Genomic DNA, 18,571 nt, shown 5'->3' with positions numbered 1-18,571 from the left:
AATAGTGTAATCCCTTCCAAATAGATGGTACTCAATATATTTTGTGAAATAAATGAAGTAATGAATTAATCAATGAAGAGTATTGTTGTGGGAAAAAAAGAGAAGCCTACAGGTAAATGTGATTACAAATTCCTATTTCTAACTTCTGGTCTATTTTGCTAAATGTTTCAATTCCCTAATACACTGCATTCCAAAAGTTTTCTCCATCTGAATCATATACTAAACTGCTTGACCTTTGACGATCAGTAAAGAAACTCTCTCTGAGTTTGATGACATCATCAAAGAAAATAAGCCCACAAGCATGAGCTATGCCCACTCTCTGCCCTCATAGAACCCAATTTACCCACCTTGGCCACATCCTTCTCACTTTCCCACCTCTTTCCTGTCCCAGAATCTCAACCTTCCTCTCCTGCGCAGCATGCTTGACCACACAACTTCAATCTCATCCATCTCAAAAGTGAAAAATTCAGCCTCTGATTACTGGATCATAATCTCCTGCCTGCCTATGTGATTTTTTTCAACAACAGGTGCAAGCTCTGCTGCGTTTAACTGTGTAGTATTAAGGTCCCATGTTTTGTCAACTGAAGCCAGTGCAATCAAATCACTCTGCCCATGGCAATGCCTGAGATGGTGGTGATTCAGCAGTTGGATTCTCTGCTGAAGTGGACAGTCCCAATCATTCCAAGTGGCACTTCCATTTTCAGGGTGTTTGCTAATGTTAACCCATCTATCTGGCCCTTACTACCAGCTCAGATAACCCACAAGGTAGAGCTCAATGCCTGGACATGATACCAAGTCTCCATCATCTGACACTGTCAGACCTTGCTCACACTTCTTTTTTGAGACAGGATCTCACTTTGACACCAGGCTAAAGTGCAGTGGTGCAATCAAGTCTCACTGCAGCCTCTACCTCCCAAGCTCAACTGATCCTCCCATCTCAGGCTCTGGAGTAGCTGAACTATAAAGCACATGCCATCACATCTAACTAATTTTTTCTTTTTTAGAGATGGAGTCTAACTATGTTGCCCAGGCTGCTCTCAAACTCCTGGGCTCCAGCAATCCTCCCACCTTGGCCTCCGAAAATCATAAAATTACAGGTATGAGCTACTGCGCCCAGCTACACTTTCATCCGTAGAAATACTGAGCTGCTTTTTCACTCCCCATTAGTATTTCACACCTGCCTACTGTGTACTTCCCACCTGTCCTCTCCTATTCAACGCTGCAAAACATCAGCCTGCAAAATGTCAGCTCCTTCTGGAAGGTTCTCCAAATTCCCAAGTTGGGCTAACTGCCTCTATCATTCTTTAACAGTTTCCTTACAAGTACATTACATTGAAGTGGTCTCTTATATTTCTATCCTTAAAAAACTAGTAGAATTTAGAGGCATTCTGTATTCTAGTAGAATTTAAGTTACTAGCTTCTTATAGAACGTCCATTAGTAGCAGTCAGAGACCCTTTATCCTTTGCCTTATACCCTAGCAGTAGCCCTGTGCCTGGTATGGTTCTACAGAATCAATACATAAATGCATGTCAGTCAAATTCAACCAAATGCATGAACAGATAAACAAGACAGATGTAATGTTCTTTCAAGCGTGAAAATACTGTGGATACCGGCTGGAGGACTAAATACCGACACTAGCATTAAAGGGCAGGTTTGTCAACTCTTGGGAAGCCAATGAAAATGTTTGCCAACATCATTTGAACATAACTACCTTGTAATAATCTACCACAGTCAGTCGCTACTATATTTTTCTCACAATGAAAGTACCAATTGCTCTCTGAAAGCTGCGTTATTGCATGAAGGAAAGAGATGTCAAAATCAGTGACTGTAAGAAGCAATTCATAAGTGACATGGACTCAAGCCATGTGTTTGGCATTTGGCCTTAAGGTAAGGAAAAGAAATGCCCAAAGAGTACTGCCTTCCATGCAGCCATCAGGGAATTTTAAAAGCATTTCTCTGCACATGAAAAAATAGTCTGTATTCTTGAACACTCTGGAAAATATGATCTCCCCCCACACACTTCTGCAGAAGCCATCTATGGAGTTAATTTATCCATTCCATTGACATTTATTACTTGCCTGTAGGCAGAGAAAAAGGGAGGGAGGAAGAGCCTCCTTCAGGGTGACCTTGACTTGGGAGAGGGATGGAAATGAAGCCAGACCTAGGAGTTTAACTGTTCTGTTCTAAGAATACAGGAAATCTTGTAGTATGAGGAAAAGGCAAAGAACTCTAAATTCAACTAAAAGAAAATCTTAAGGAAGTTATTCTGGTCCCATCTAAGAGATGATATTTTAGGAAAAAGGGAAGAAATACTCACAGGGAGAGAAGGAGACAGAAGGAAGAGAAGTCTGTGAAGTGTTCACTATTTGTATTAGTCCATTTTCATACTGCTATGAATAAATACCCGAGACTGAGTAATTTATAAAGAAAAAGTTTTAATGGACTCATAGTTCCACATGGCTAGTGGGCCTCACAATCATGGCGGGAGGTGAGAGAGAAGCAAAGGCACATCTTACATGGCAACAGGCAAGAGAGCATGTGCGAGGGAACTGCCCTTTATAAAACCATCAGATCTCATGAGACTTATTCACTATCATGAGGACAGCAAAGGAAAGACCTGCTCCCATGATTCAATTACCTCCCACTGGGTGCCTCTCATGACATGTGGGGATTAAGGGAGGTACAATTCAAGATGAGATTTTGATGGGGACACAGCCAAACAATATTAGAAAAGGATGCAATTTTAAACAAGGTGTTAAATCCTGTGATTACTCTGTGTCTGCATAAACCACAGGTGTGTGCTTGAGTTTGCAGCTTTAGAGAACAAGATGTCTTGACATTCAGAAGCCTACTTCCCATAACTAGAAGGAAACCACATCTTCCTTTTAGCACATTGTATTTTAACAATGTTTCACTGTGAACTCGAATTCAAATAAGTTTGACAAAAGGATCATAGTTTGCAATAGAGCAGTGGCTGAGACATTGTGTTACACATTCATGGTATTTCTAGAATGCAAACAAAACATTTCTAATATATCAAATGCATTTCTTTAAAAAAGGAAATTCATGGAGTAGCTCCTGACATGCTTGCAGGGTTGTATGATAAAACTAGGGATCCTAACCATCATTCGAGACCCTTGAGGCTCTCTTTCTGTCCTACACCTCTTGTGTCTCTGAGCACTGGTGAACTATCTGTGAAAAACGTGATGTCTCTCCTTCTCTGTCCCATGAAGCCTCCCTGGAACTGTCATTCAGGGGTCACCTCTCCCTGCTCTGAGGCTACACAGCCTCGCATATGTAACTTTCTTAAATAACTATTACTCTCCAACCACTTCTATTATCGTGATTTATGTACACATCTCCTCCTCGGCAGCTGCTAGGCCATTTTGGAACTGAACAGGCACTAAGGGAGAGAATGAATGAATGGATGAACTAGAGCGTGGAATGCAGCCTGGAACTCCAGTCTTTAGAGATGCTGGCATCTGTAATATGGAATAAAAACAACTCTCTCCACACAGGCTATAGCCTCATGGAAATAAGACTGAAACACCAATGAGATGGAGCAGGGATCCCTCTTAGGGGCCTGCTGGGTTCCCCCAGGCATGGAAATAAATAAAAATCTTGAGTTCTTTCTAAGAAAATTCCAGGCACCTAGCTAGTTTTGAAAAGTAAATGAGCAACTGATAAGCAAGAAAGTAATCATAGAGTAAAGTAATAGACAAGGAAGTTAGAGCCATAAAATGTTTAGTTCCCTATAATAACTAAAGATAACACTTTAACATATGTCCCAGCATTGTTTTTCTGAAAGTGGACTCCTATGAAGTGGAAAATGCCATCTGCTGGCACCTAGGCTCCAGGTAAAGAGGAACTGAGGACTGAACTCTGACTGACATTCTTTGTCATTCCAAATTTCTTCCCCAAGGGGCCTGGAGAAAGCCATGTCCACAGGCCAGATATCACATTTGTTTTTGTTGACCCCAAGTGTTCAGATAAAGCTTCACTTCCTTAACCAATCGCAAATCAGGGAATCTTTGAATCCATTTATGACCTGTGGGCGCCCCTCGTTGGGATATCCTGCCTTTTTAGGTCAAACCAATGTATAACCTCCATATATTGACTTATGCCTTTGCCTGTAGCCCCTGTCTCCTTGAGTTTAAAAACCTTTGCTTGCAAACCATTGGGAAAGTAGAATCTTAAGTGAGAGCTGCCTCATTCTACTGGCTTGGAACCCTGAAAATAAACATTCTCCTTTCTCCCATTGCAAAACCTCAGTGTGGATGTTTGGCCTTACTGCGCCAGGTGAGTGAACCCCAGTTCAGCCTGGTAACACCAAGTCTTCATATATTAGAAAGACATATTTCTACTTTTTACTACTCTTAAAATAACATGGCACACAGAGAAGGGCTGAAAGACTGATAGCTTACTGGGGTTATTCCTGTTCAGATTAAACACAGAGGTTCATTAATTGAACCCACATTACATATTGATCATGTGTCCTGCACTGAGTGAGGAAACAATGGGATGCAAAGGAAGGGGCTGGAAGGAGGCCTGAGCAGCCTAGGAAGGTCATCCAGATGTACCTAACAGGCATTTTTTTGTGCTAGGTGCCAGGTAACAAAAGGTATAGAAGACGGTTCCTGCCCCTGGGTACGCAGCCTGTCACAGGGCTCCAGATGTGCACATATAGATGTCAACAGAGTCATAAGGCTTCATAAGCTACCTGCAGCCCAGGGAACAGACTACAGTGGATGGTTTCTCTTTGCCTCAGGCATGGTATAATTTGGCCTTACTGAGCTCCCTGTAGTTTGCAGAACAAGGTATTTTCTGCTTCTCCTCATTTCCAGCATCACAAAAGAGAACAAGGGGTTGGAAAGGCAGAAAGAGATATAAGGAGAATAACAGCAGATGCACAGACCCACTAGTGACCCCCTTTCTAGCCGTGGCTCCTTTGCAAACATTCCTGGGAACCCCTCGGCCAAGCAAGGCTCTCCTTCCCTTGTGCCAGTAGTATCTTGTGCATGCAAGATGTCTTGACATTCAGAAGCCTACTTCCCATAACTAGAAGGAAACCCCATCTTCCTTTTAGGGCATTGTATTTTAACAATGTTTCACTGTGAACTTGAATTCAAATTGCACTGAGTCTTCCCAGGCTTCATGCCATCATTGCCATCATCTACCCATCCACCCACTGGTTCAACATGACTTCCTTCAGGGCAGACACCATGTTTTATATATTCAGTTGTGTTGGGCCCAATGCCAGATACATAGAAGATAATATTTCTAAACAATTTGACAGATAAAAGCATGTCCTATACTACCTGTTCATATCTTTGCAGGTAAACTGTGATTCACCCTCCCCTCTTGGCTAAGGCATCATCTCTTCTTGTACCTTCAACCCATATCCACTGCATATTTGGCTGGGGAGTCCTAACCCTTAGCACAAATATACCCTTTTAGGTATCATATCACTTTATGAAATGGGGCATGTTATATGTCATGTAATATCTGTCATATAAGGTAGAAATTAGATATGTATATATTAGACACTAGATATATCTAATGTATATGGACATTAAATATTAGATATGTCTAAGTACATTAGATATATCTAAATGTATATATTAGACATTAGATATGCCTGTCTTATATTGGCAGAACATACACTATATAAGCCAGTAGCTGGGTCGCATCGAGTATCTCCAATGACTAGCATGATACCTGATCCACCAGGAAAATGGCTCAGCTAACACTGCAAAAAAAAAAAGTTTTGAAAAGAAGTGTCAGCTCAAAATACTACTGTTGGTTCACATAGGCAGAATAATGGTCTCCCAAAGATGCCCTTGTCCTAATCCCCAGAACTTGTGAACAGGTTATACCCTATGGCAAAAGAGACCTTGCAGATTAAGTTCATGATCTTGAGATGTGAAGATGATGTATGATTATCCAAGTGGGCCAAACATAATTTCAAGGGTCCTTATAAAAGGGAGGTGGGGGTGTCAGAGTAAGTGAAGGAGATGAGATTATGGAAGCAAAGGTCGGATACAGGCAGGGAGGTTTGAAGACAGTGAAGTTAGCTTTCAACATGGAAGAAGGGGCCATGAGCCAAAGAAAGTGGGAAATTCCCAGAAGCTGAAAAAGTCAAGGAAACAGATTCCCCCCAAGAGATTATAGAAGGCCCTACTGACATCTTGATTTTAGACCAGTGAGATATCCATTTTGAACTTCTTAGTTCTAGAACTGTTAGTCATAAATTTGTTTTAAGCTCATAAGTTTGTGTCAATTTGTTACAGCAGTGACAGGAAATCCACACACCGGGGTAGAGGAATTTTTGTTTTAATCAGTTATATTACATGAGGCTGTATTTACATGTGGAGATACATACTTTCATCTAATGTCTTGACATAGGACATGGGCTTTTAAATTCTGTGGGAACCAGAACAGAAATGGTCACTTTGGCCTTCCAACTGTCTAATCTCCATGACAAAAGGAAGTCCTATCTATTGTAAAGTAGCAGAATAACTATGGAAAAGCTCTAAAATCAAGAAAAAAGTGACCAGCGGATGAGCTGAGAGGCCAGAGCTTGACCATACCAGCATTTCTCACCTTTATAGATCCCGTTACTTCCGCCATGAATTTCTCCTTTGGAAGACACTTCTTCTACATGTGCTCCCTGGTCCGATGTGAAGTAGATGAGGGTATTGTTAGCCAATTTCAGCTCATCTAGAAGGTTTAAGATCTGCCCTGGAGGGGAAAAAAAGACTCCATTTAAAAATAATGTATATTCACAAAACAAAGGAATATGGTTGTCCTACTCAATGGGTGGTTAATTTCTCAAGGTGGGAAATAAATGTTCTTACATATTGAAGTTTATGCCAACATGAGGTGTGATGCAATCAAGACTGGCTGTGGCTAGGTTCTTAGAACAGACACCAAGATTCACTGACTTGAGTGCCATTTAGAAGCACCATTTGAACATCTGGGTATCATTAAGTGATTCTGCAGGGAGACCTGAGAAAGTATTCTAAAAGTACTAGGTTCATTGATGGAGAGCCACTTGGAGGCAGGTGCCAGAAGAAAGAGGCTGAAAGGTTGCTCTCAGCAGCTAGTGTTGGCTTTAAGGCTATAAAGAAGTCTCAGTTTTCCTTATTGGATGGGAAAACTAAACCAGCAATGTTCCTCTTATGTGAACAAATATGTATTTGGACATTTTATGATGAATATCCTCTTTTAATACTTATGGTAGATACCCAAGTCTAAAATGTCCTTCACATGAACCTCAATATTCCTCATTGATAGAGGAATAGCCAGGAGTTATTTCCCAAGTCCAAACTGTCCATCACAAATATCACCATTCCTCTTGTCCTCATCTTGTTTCCCCAAAACTAACATTGTATACCACCTCCAGATAACCCCTCAAAAAATAATAGTAGCAATAACAATAACAATAATTGCTACCATCCGTTGAGCACTGTCAATGTGTAGTATATTTTATTACATATTCTCTTGTTTAGACCACACTGAACCCTATGAGTAAATAGTACTGGCTTCATTTTAGGGGTAAGAGCAACAATACTATAAAAGGGCAACTTGTTCAAGTAGGAGAACCAGAAAATAAGAATTAAAATCTGATTGAAAACTCAAAATGCTCAAATCCTAAACAGGTGAGTAGATAGACTAAGTGAGACTCACAGAGGAGTAAAAAGTACACGAGAGAAAAAAAAAAATCTTATGAAGATACATCCTGAAATCCCCGTGGATGAAATGGAGGTGGTGAAGAAGATGATAGCTGCTGTCTTCTTCAAAAGAATGCAGGAGGAGAAGAAATGAGTATGGGATATAGATTCAACAAGATTAGTCAGGAGTTAATAATTGTTAAATACGGATGAAGGGCATATGGAGGTTTAATTTTACTACTCCATTTCTACATATGCTTATAATTTTCTGCAAGAAAAACAGAGGAAAGTTGAAGTTTGAAGGAGCAGAAACATGGACTTTCTGATTAGGAAGTTATCACCCAGCTCTCAAATCAGAAGACAACGATGGGCAAAGTTGAGGTATACAATGTACAATTTCCACAGGACTCTACATAGTCATATGCTGCTTATTGAATTTCATAAGTCAGTGCATACTGCTAGGCTTCAATTGATACATTAGATCCTGACTCCATTTCGTAATGTTTGAGTGCTAAGAGTTTCTAAGCCTCATCTCTCCCTCTTCTGTTTGTGCCATGCAGGCTGATAAGAAATCCTGGGTGCTCCCTCATTCACTGCCAGTGGGAGGCTGGAACTATGCAAGCCCCTGTCTGCATGGAAGAGATCCTTATCCCAGCTCCAACTCCTAGTCACCATAAAAGCAGAATCTGTTTCTTTTCCATGCTCTCTCAAGCTATTTTTTTGTAGTGGTTTAGTACCCTGCTGTATTAGTCTGTTCTCATGTTACTAATAAAGACACATATGACACTGGGTAATTTATAAAGAAAAAGAGGTTTAATTGACGCACAGTTTCATGCGGCCAGGAAGGCCTCACAATCACGGCGGCAGGCAAGAGAGAGAACCGGTCAAGCGAAAGGGAAAACCCCTCATAAAACCATCAGATCTTGTGAAATCTATCACTACGATGAAAACAGCAGGGGGAAATTGCCCCCATTATTCAATGATCTCCCACCGGGTCCCTCCCACAACACGTGGGAATTATTGATGCTACAATTCAAGATGATATTTGAGTGAGAACACAGCCAAACCGTATCACTTGCTCTGCTCAGAAAGCCATATTATATGAGTAATAAACCTTTTCATGTCCTCTTAGTGCGTGGGTGCTGTCACTGGTCTCAACATGGTAATCAAATTTTGGTTGGGCTCTCAGTCACACTACGATGTCCACAACAACTGATACTCTACGATGGCACCAGGCATCCTCTGCGGTAGAAATAATTGAATATAGATTTTGGAATACATCCTACCCGGCAGGTAAATCACACCCTGTAAAGCCAGATCCTTCACTCAAGGTTGCACTCACACCTACCTGGTCCAGAAAAGGGTAAGGAGAAGGAATGCAGAGTGAGCTGCCCACGGAGGTGGCACAGAGGATTTCTGATGCAAAAACAACACCCAAGTCATTTGTGGCAAGGCATATTTTTGCTATTTGATTGCAAGTGCCATGGGCTAGACTATGTTCAATCTTTCCCAATTTTTAACTCAAATGATAAACATTCCCAGAACCCACACCATATATGTAAATGTCATACTCAGAACCAAGGAATAAGACACCCGAGGGTCATTTTAGAAGTTTGTTTCCCATGATAAATCATGATCAGGCAGACATTTATTGTGGTGTTATCTGGTGCAGCTAAGGAAACCACCTGTGCACTCAGGCTTGGGGTTGTTTGGCTGAGACACTAATTTAGGCCTAATTACTTTGAAAATGGTAATTAGCTTAATGAGTTGAAATAGAAGGGAGCAATAAGGCGCTACAACCCCTGTTTATACATTGAAAGAAAAATGTCCCCTTTTGCTCATATAACAACCTCTGTACAAAATAACACATATTAGGCAGGTGGCAGAGGACTTAGATTTGCTTCCATATATTGTAGTTAGTATTTAGTGAAGGGAATGAGACCATTCACCTTCCTTTGAAACAAAATTCATCTTTCTATATGTAGAAGTATCTTTGCACAAAGAAAATGCTGTGAAGTAATTTCCTATAAAAATGTGTCTCCCATGATAATTCATGTGCACAGAAAAACCCACACACAAATATTTATACCATGTCTATTTATAATTGCCAAAACCTTGGATGCAACAAAGCTGCCCTTCAGCAGTTGAATGGATAAGTAAAGTATGGTACATCCAGACAATGAAATATTATTCAGAGCTAAAACAAAATGAGCTATAAAGGCATGAAAATTATGGAGGAATCATAAATAGACATTTCTAAGTGCAGTCAATCTGAAAAGTCTACACACTGTATGATCCCAGCTATAGGACATTCTGGGAAAGGTACAGCTATAGAGACCGTAAACAGATCAGTCCTTGCCATGGGCTTCAGAGAAAGGAGAGATGAAGAGGTGAAGCACAGTGGATTTTTAGGACAGTAAAACTACTCTACATGATCCTGTCATGGTGGATCCATGCCATTATACCTTTGTCCAAACCCATAAAACCGTAATGGAAGCCACGGACTTCAGTTAATCACAACATATCAATATTGGCTCAATTGTAACAAATGTTCCAGATGAATACATAATGTAAATAATAAGGAAACTGTGTGCAGGGGAAAGAGAGTGTATGAAAACTCTGTACTTTCTGTTCAGTTTTTCTGTAAACATAAAACTGCTCAAAAATAGTCTATTCTTTTTGTTGTTTTTGAGACAGGGTCTCACTCTGTCTCCCAGGCTGAAGTGCAGTGTTGCAATCATGGCTCACTGCAACCTCTACCTCTTGGGCTGAAGTGATCCTCCCACCTCAGCCTCCTGAGTAGCTTGACTACAGGTGAGTATCACCATGCCTGGCTAATTTTTGGTATTCATTGTAGAGATGGGGTCTCGGTTTGTTGCCCAGGCTGGTCTCGAACTCTTGGGATCCAGCAATCCTCCCACCTCAGCCTCCCTCTATTAATTTTTTAAATGCCTCTCGAATGCAATTTTGACACCTAGACTTCCTCATGCATTCGTTGAACATGCATTTATGAAGTACCTGTCTTACACAGGTTATGTGCTAAAGGCTGGGTTGCCACAGAGTTTTCAGGGCTAGCTCTTATCCCCAAAGCCAAGGCCAGCTACAGTCTACTTACAGTTTCTCCTCTTGTCTATTTTTAAGTCCAGACAACTTTACAGCTGCATTTATTATACAGATTCTCTCAAATGAAATATTCTACATCCTTCCCCATCTTAATACTTCTTCCTGGATATTTCCTACAAATTCCAGTATTTCAAGTGACCATGATAGTTAACATGTCCTCATCAAAGTTTATTTTTCATTGCCTAGAGTGATCACTTTCATTAAAGGTGCCCTCTAGAATGGGGCTGGGATTAGTATAAGAGAAAGTAGCTGAGGCTGCCATGCATATATGCATGGTAGAATATTTAGCTCAACCTGCTGAGAAATGGTTAGATTTCTAATTTCCTCTTCATCCTTTCTCTCCCAAAAGATGTGGTCTGGATCCCATACTACTTAGGTTTTAAGCCAGAATCTCATTTGTAAATCCCAGAGGCCATTCGACATTTAATTTTTTATAACATTGATCCTATAAAGGTCTAACACATTTCCCTCCTAAACATTGTGAAAATCTCCCATGAGAACAAATGATGCTGTATTATTTTTGTGTTCAGAGCAATCTATTGCAAATCAGAGGTCTACAAATATTATTTTTCAGTAAGGTTCTCAAGACATGATACTGATTTATATAGAATGATAGTTTCGAATTACCTATGGTGAGCTGCAGTATAGCTTATAAATGAAACGTTCTATTTCTAAAGTTTTCTCCCTTTGTTTTCTGAATGAAACAGATACAGTAAATAAGCCATTTCAAGAGCACTTTGTTATTTAACTGGAGCTAACAAAAACAAGCTTATCAAAGTGAGGGCTTCCTAACCAGACTTTTTGTAGTCCTAAAGAAAATTTGAAAATGCAAAAATCTGGCTCCTTCCTCTGTCAAGTGTGGATGTGGGTTGCAGAGGAAGCCTAAATTCTAGAAAGTTCTGTCATTCCATTTATTCATCCCACAAACAAGCACTAAGCTACCATTAAGAGTCAGGCACTGAGCTACACAACAGAGAGAGAGAAGAGTTTCAAACATGGAAGCAGAATGTGAGGTCTTAGGTGAGTGAGGTGCCATAGCATAGGACTAAGTGCTAAAGTTCTTGCTTCTAAGTCCTGACTTAAGCAGACTTGGTTTGAAACTCAAGTTCCTGGCTTCTCACTGGAAACCTCTGCCACTAAGTCAGAAGAAATAATGGATAACAGTAGGGGGTTACTGTGGAAGAAAGAATGAGGAATTCCAAGCAAAACACTTCATGGTAGACTGGCGCCTACAGGGAGTGCTCCTTGTTCCTTAACTTTACAATGGAGTTAGAACCTCAGCTTGCCTCTCCAAAGCCTTGTCATTTTAGTTCATCGCTTTGCCTTTTCTTCTGCAAGGTAGGTACACTGAGACAGAATACTGGAACAAAGTGCTATGAAGTCACTTGTTATACTTATGGAAGCAATAAGCTCACTAAATATATAGATATGTTTTATATACATAACACACATATATATGTATATATTTTTATAATATATATGAGTATATTCAAACATATTTATATATAAACATATAATTTATATATGTACATATTATACCCTATATAAGAAATTTATGTTACAATTTTATAAGTATACATGTAAAATTATTATATAATTATATTTTTATATTTAATTAATATATTATATACTTATATTTTTATAATATATTATTTATATTTATATAGGTTACCTATAATATATAAGTATATGAACATTTACATATTATATATAACATATTTAAAATATATATATATTATTGCACTTTAGGTTCTGGGGTACATGTGCAAAACATGCAGGATTGTTGCACAGGTACATACATGGCAATGTGGTTTGCTGCCTCCATCCTGCTGTCACCTATATCTGGCATTTCTCCCTCTGTTATCCCTGCTGTCCCTCCTCTACTCTCCCTCAACAGACCCCAGTACATGATGCTCCCCTCCTTGTGTCCATGTGTTCTTATTGTTCAACACCCACCTATGAGTGAGAACATGTGGTGTTCGATTTTCTGTTCTTGTGTCAGTTTACTGAGAATGATGGCTTCCAGGTTCATCCATGTCCCTACAAAAGACACGAACTCATTGCTTTTGATGGCTGCATAATATTCCATGGTGTATATGTGCCACATTTTCCTTGTCCAGTCTATCATCAACGGGCATTTGGGTTGGTTCCAGTCTTTGCTAAACAGTGCCACAATGAACATATATGTGCATGCATCTTTATAATAGAATGATTTATAATCCTTTGGATATATACCCAGTAATGGGATTGCTGGGTCAAATGAAATTTCTATTTCTAGGTCCTTGAGGAATCACCACACTGTATTCCAGAATGGTTGAACTAGTTTACACTCCCACCAACAGTGTGAAAGCATTCCTATTTTCCACATCCTCTCCAGCATCTATTGTCTCCAGATTTTTTTAATGATCACCATTCTAACTGGCATGAGATGGTATCTCAATGTGGTTTTGATTTGCATTTCTCTAATGACCAGTGATGATGAGATTTTTTTTCATATGTTTGTTGGTCTCATAAATGTCTTCCTTTGAAAAAGTGTTCATGTCCTTCATCCAATTTTGAATGGGTTTGTTTGTTTTTTTCTTGTAAATCTGTTTTAATTCTTTGTAGATTCTGGATATTAGCCCTTTGTCAGATGGGTAGGTTGCAAAAATTTTTTCCCATTCTGTTGGTTGCTGGTTCACTCTAATGATTGTTTCTTTTGCGGTACAGAAGCTCTGGAGTTTAATTTGATCCCATTTGTCTATTTTGGCTTTTGTTGCCAATGCTTTTGGTGTTTTGGTCATGAAGTCCTTGCCTATGCCTATGACCTGAATAGTTTTGCCTATATTTTCTTCTAGGGTTTTTATGGTGTTAGGCCTTATGTTTAAGTCTTTAATCCATCTGGAGTTAATTTTAGTGTAAGGTGTCAGAAAGGGGTCCAGTTTCTGCTTTCTGCACATGGCTAGCCAGTTTTCCCAACACCATTTATTAAACAAGGAAACCTTTCCCTACTGCTTGTTTTTGTCAGGTTTGTCAAAGATCAGATGGTTGTAGATGTGTGGTGTTGCCTCTGAGACCTCTGTTCTGTTCCATTGGTCTATATCTCTGTTTGGTACCAGCACCATGCTGTTTTGATTACTGTAGCCTTGTAGTACAGTTTGAAGTCAGGTAGCATGATGCCTCCAGCATTGTTCTTTTTGCTTAGAACTATCTTGGCTATGCAGGCTCTCTTTTGGTGCCATATGAAGTTTAAGGTGGTTTTTCCAGTTCTGTGAAGAGGGTCATAGGTAGCTTGATGGGAATAGTGTTGAATCTATAAATTACTTTGGGCAGTATGGCCATTTTCACAATATTGATTCTTCCTAACCATGAGAATGGAATGTTTTTCCATCTGTTTGTGTCCTATCTTATTTCCTTGAGCAGTGGTTTGTGGTTTTCCTTGAAGAGGTCCTTTACATTCTTTGTTAGTCATATTCCTAGGTATTTTATTCTCTTTGTAGCAATTGTGAATGGCAGTTCATTCTTGATTTGGCTCTAAGTCCGTTATTGGTGTATAGGAATGCTTGTGATTTCTGCACATTGATTTTGTATCCTGAGACTTTGCTGAAGTTGCTTATCCGTTTCAGGAGATTTTGGCCAATGCTTTTGGTGTTTTGGTCATGAAGTCCTTGCCTATGCCTATGTCCTGAATAGTTTAGACATGATTGGGGTCTTCTAAATATACAATCATGTCGTCTGCAAATAGAGACAATTTGACTTCTTCCTTTCCTAATTGAATACCCTTTATTTATTTGGTCTTGCCTGATTGCTCTGTCTAGAACTTCCTATACAATTTTGAATAGGAGTAGTGTGAGACAGCATCTTTGTCTAGTGCCAGATTTCAAAGGGAATGCTTCCAGTTTTTGCCCATTCAGTATGATATTGGCTGTGGGTTTGTTGTAAATAGCTTTTGTTATTTTGAAATATATTCTGTTGATACCTAGCTTATTGAGAGTTTTTAGCACAAAAGGCTGTTGAATTTTGTCAAAGGCCTTCTCTGCATCTATTGAGATAATCAGGTGGTTTCCATCTTTGGTGAATTATGTTTATAGACTTGCGTATGTTGAACCAGTCTTGCATTCCCAGGATGAAGCCTACTTGATCATGATGAATAAGCCTTTTGATGTGCTGTTGCAATCGGTTTGCCAGTATTTTGTTGAAGATATTTGCATCTATGTTTATCATGAATATTGGCCTGAAGTTTTCTTTTCTTTTTTTTTTTTGAGTCTCTGCCGGGTTTTGGTATCAGAATGATGTTGGTCTCATAAAATGATTTGGGAAGGATTCCCTCTTTTTGTATTGTTTGGAATAGTTTCAGAAGGAGTGGTACCAACTTCTCTTTGTATGTCTTGCAGAATTCGGCTGTGAACCCATCAGGACCTGGGCTTTTTCTGGTTGGTAGGCTATTAACTGCTGCCTCAATGTCAGCCCTTGTTATTGGTCTATGTGGGGTTTTGACTTCTTCCTGGTTTAGGCTTTGGTGGGTACAATTCTCCAGGAATTTATCCATTTCTTCCAGGTTTACTGGTTTGTGTGCACAGAGTTCTTTGTAGTAATCTCTGATAGTAGTTTGTATTTCTTTGGAATCGGTGGTGATATCCCCTTTATCATTTTTTATTGCATCTATTTGATTCTCCTGTTTTCTTTTTTATTAATCTGGCTAGTGGTCTGTCTATTTTGTTGATCTTTTCAAAAAACCATCTCCTGGATTTACTGATTTTTTGAAGGGTTTTTTGTGTCTCAATCTCCTTCAGTTCTGCTCCGATCTTAGTTATTTTTTGTCTTCTGCTAGTTTTTGAGTTTTTTTGATCATGCTCCTCTAGCTCTTTCAATTTTGATGATAGGGTGTCGATTTTAGATCTTTCCTTCCTTCTCATGTGGGAATTTATTGCTATAAATTTTCCTCTAGGCACTGCTTTAATTGTGTCCCAGGGATTCTGGTACATTGTGTCTTCATTCTCCTTGGTTTTAAAGAACATCTTTATTTCTGCCTTAAATTCATTGTTTATCCAGTCAACATTCAAGAGTCAGTTGTTCAGTTTCCATGAAGTTGTGCAGTTCTGAGTTAGTTTCTGAATCCTGTACATAACATATTTATATATATCTTTATAATTTATATATAAATTATAATTACAAAATCTATACATAAATTATAATGACATAAATTTATAAGTATATAAAATTATAGTTATATACACAAATAACATAAAATAATTCATATATGAATTATATATTATAATTATATATAAATATATAATTACATATTTACTATATTAATATTTAATAATATAAAACATACATGTTTTATTATATATTATATGATTTATGTATATATATATATATATATATATATATATATATATATATATCTCCCTTTAGGCAGGCACCCAGTGTTAATAATTAAGAAAGGCTTTTCACTTACTCAGTGTAACTCCAAGGAACAATGCTACTATAAATAGTCTCCCTGAAGCTATTCTGGTGAGCAAGTTACTCCTACATCTAACCAACAGAGATGGTGGGACTCCAGCATTCCAGCTAAAGCTAGAATTTTACAATAGATAAGACTTGCATAATTGTACCACCTGGAGGTGGCTATGACTCTCTGCTGGCCATATGAAATGCTAGGTGTTACTTCAGGGATGTAGGCTTCACAGCTGTATTCTCATGCTCTCCTGAACCATTTGTGGAGTGGCACAGGGAAATTCTGCTGACACTAGTCCTAGAAAGGAAATTCTTTGTTAGCTCATGTAGGCATAAAAGTATCACCAATGTCTCATACATCAGGGAATATCTGTCACTGCACAGATAGGTGTATTGTCTCCAGTTTGATACGATGTCCATTTCATGTAGGTGAACTCAATCTAATACTTCTTCCTGAAATAAATGGTCAAGATTTCCAAATCTTTAGTACTAACCTCCTCCATCCATATGGAGCTCAAGGGACCCTTCAGATCAGACACTGGAAAGCATATGATTTATCTACAGTATAAAATCAAATCTAAAAGTTTACACATAAAAGAAAAAATAATATAGGACCATAATAAAAAGGCATAAAGTTGATAATCTGCATTTTATATGCTTGCTGAGATATAAAAGTGATGTGCTATCTTTTGGGGGAGTTTAATTAAAGAAGTCTCTCCACCTACTCAATGTAACTCCAGGGAATATTGGTGTTTGCTATGGCTTTTCATGTTTTTTCAAGAGAAGAAGGCAAAATGGCATAATAGTTAAATAGGAGATGTTGTGCTTTGCTTTACTCAACTTGGATCTAATGCAACTCCTGCATAAAAGGTCATCTGGGATTCACTTAGTCAAATGCCAAGTGGACAGCAAGGTTTAAGGAGGGCAGTGGAAATGACACTCTTGCAGGATAATTATAGGAATAAGAAACTGGGTGGTAGAGAGTGAACTCCAGCACATATTGTATCTCTCTCTACTTCCTGAATAACAAGAGAAGGGTGGCTTCTATCTCCCCGAATGACTGAGAAAGAGACAGGTGGCTCAAACTTCTGCCATGGACAGTTTATGTTGCATGAAAATCTGCCTGCCTCAAATAGATGATGGAGAATCATCCTCTCTGAAGTTCTTGGATTAGAGGGTAAATTCCTCTCTGACAGTGATGGGTGGATGTACCCAATGCAAGATCTTCCCTGTCAACTAAAGTCACTATGTCCATTAATTTGTGTATCATCATGCTTTTAATTAATTTATTCCCTTTTGAATGTCATAAGTTAACATCAAAATCTTATTCAAAACATGTTAAGAAAACATCCCTAATCATTTTTGAAATAACTATGGAAAAGTAAGCAAATATGATATTCAGAAACTGATTAACTTACACAATATTTTAAAGAATTCTGCTGGCTGACCCAAACTAACACACAAGACCTTATACTTAGCATATAGGTTCCAAAGTGTAGTCACCTTATACACCAATATTCCTTGAATTTTAATTGCTAATTCATGACCATACTAAAATGAAGGTTCTGATTCAGTAAACCTAGAGTGGGGATCTGAGAATTTCTAAAAACAAAACAAAACAAAACAAACAAACAACAAAAACAAAAACAAGAAACTCTTACATAATGCTGATGATACCTGCCCAAAAACCACAGGAAAGGTTTGAGAGGAAAGGTTACCTATGACTAAATGCTTAATCAATGTTGACATACAAAAAGAGATGGCTGGAATTTCACAGATCTCAGTAACTATGCTCACAATGAGACTTGGCTAGTTTCAGACAATTTGACACATAACTTTCAAACATAGTAAATAATCATACTATGCATATAATTAGAATTATTAGTGTACGTAAAACATGGAGAACCATAAGAGCAAAATGTTGCCATTCTACAGATGACCATCTTCACTTGACTGGGTTTCTCTCTTTGGTTTGTTCCTGAGTTCATATTGTCCCCTGGTAATTAATCCTTATTTTGTGTTGTACCTAGTTGTTGTGATAATGTTATGATTACCTCCATTAAACCCATCTTTGTCCTAATGGCAGTCATAATGTGTGATTTACCCTTCTGCACTTGCATCTGCTCTCGCCATCTGGGATGCCTTCATGGCTCTACTCCACTATCATCTTGGATTAACAATAACTTGTGTGTTTTTCCAGTGTGATGCATTTGCTGGAAATAATTTAAATAACTCCAACTTGTTCTCATGTTCATGGAACACACCAGTGTTTTCCTGCATAAATAGGGAAAAGGCACTAGGAAGAACAAAGTCATTGTACCTCTTCTGTGGAATT

General features: G+C 38.7%; 1 protein-coding gene across 4 annotated transcripts in view; it reads right to left on the bottom strand.

The window, feature by feature from the left end:
• STS (steroid sulfatase) overlaps nt 1-18,571 on the bottom strand; it is a 247,148-nt gene that overhangs the window by 86,053 nt on the left and 142,524 nt on the right. For all 4 annotated transcript variants that reach the window (XM_035289539.3, XM_054251450.2, XM_078362824.1 and 1 more), the window contains one exon: nt 6,605-6,742. In XM_035289539.3, the coding sequence (XP_035145430.3) occupies nt 6,605-6,742 (138 nt within the window). The remainder of the gene's footprint in view (nt 1-6,604; nt 6,743-18,571) is intronic.

This window comes from Callithrix jacchus, chromosome X (assembly GCF_049354715.1).
Source record: "Callithrix jacchus isolate 240 chromosome X, calJac240_pri, whole genome shotgun sequence".
NCBI classification, from domain to species: domain Eukaryota; kingdom Metazoa; phylum Chordata; class Mammalia; order Primates; family Cebidae; genus Callithrix; species Callithrix jacchus.
This window is presented reverse-complemented; position numbering and strand designations above follow the sequence as displayed.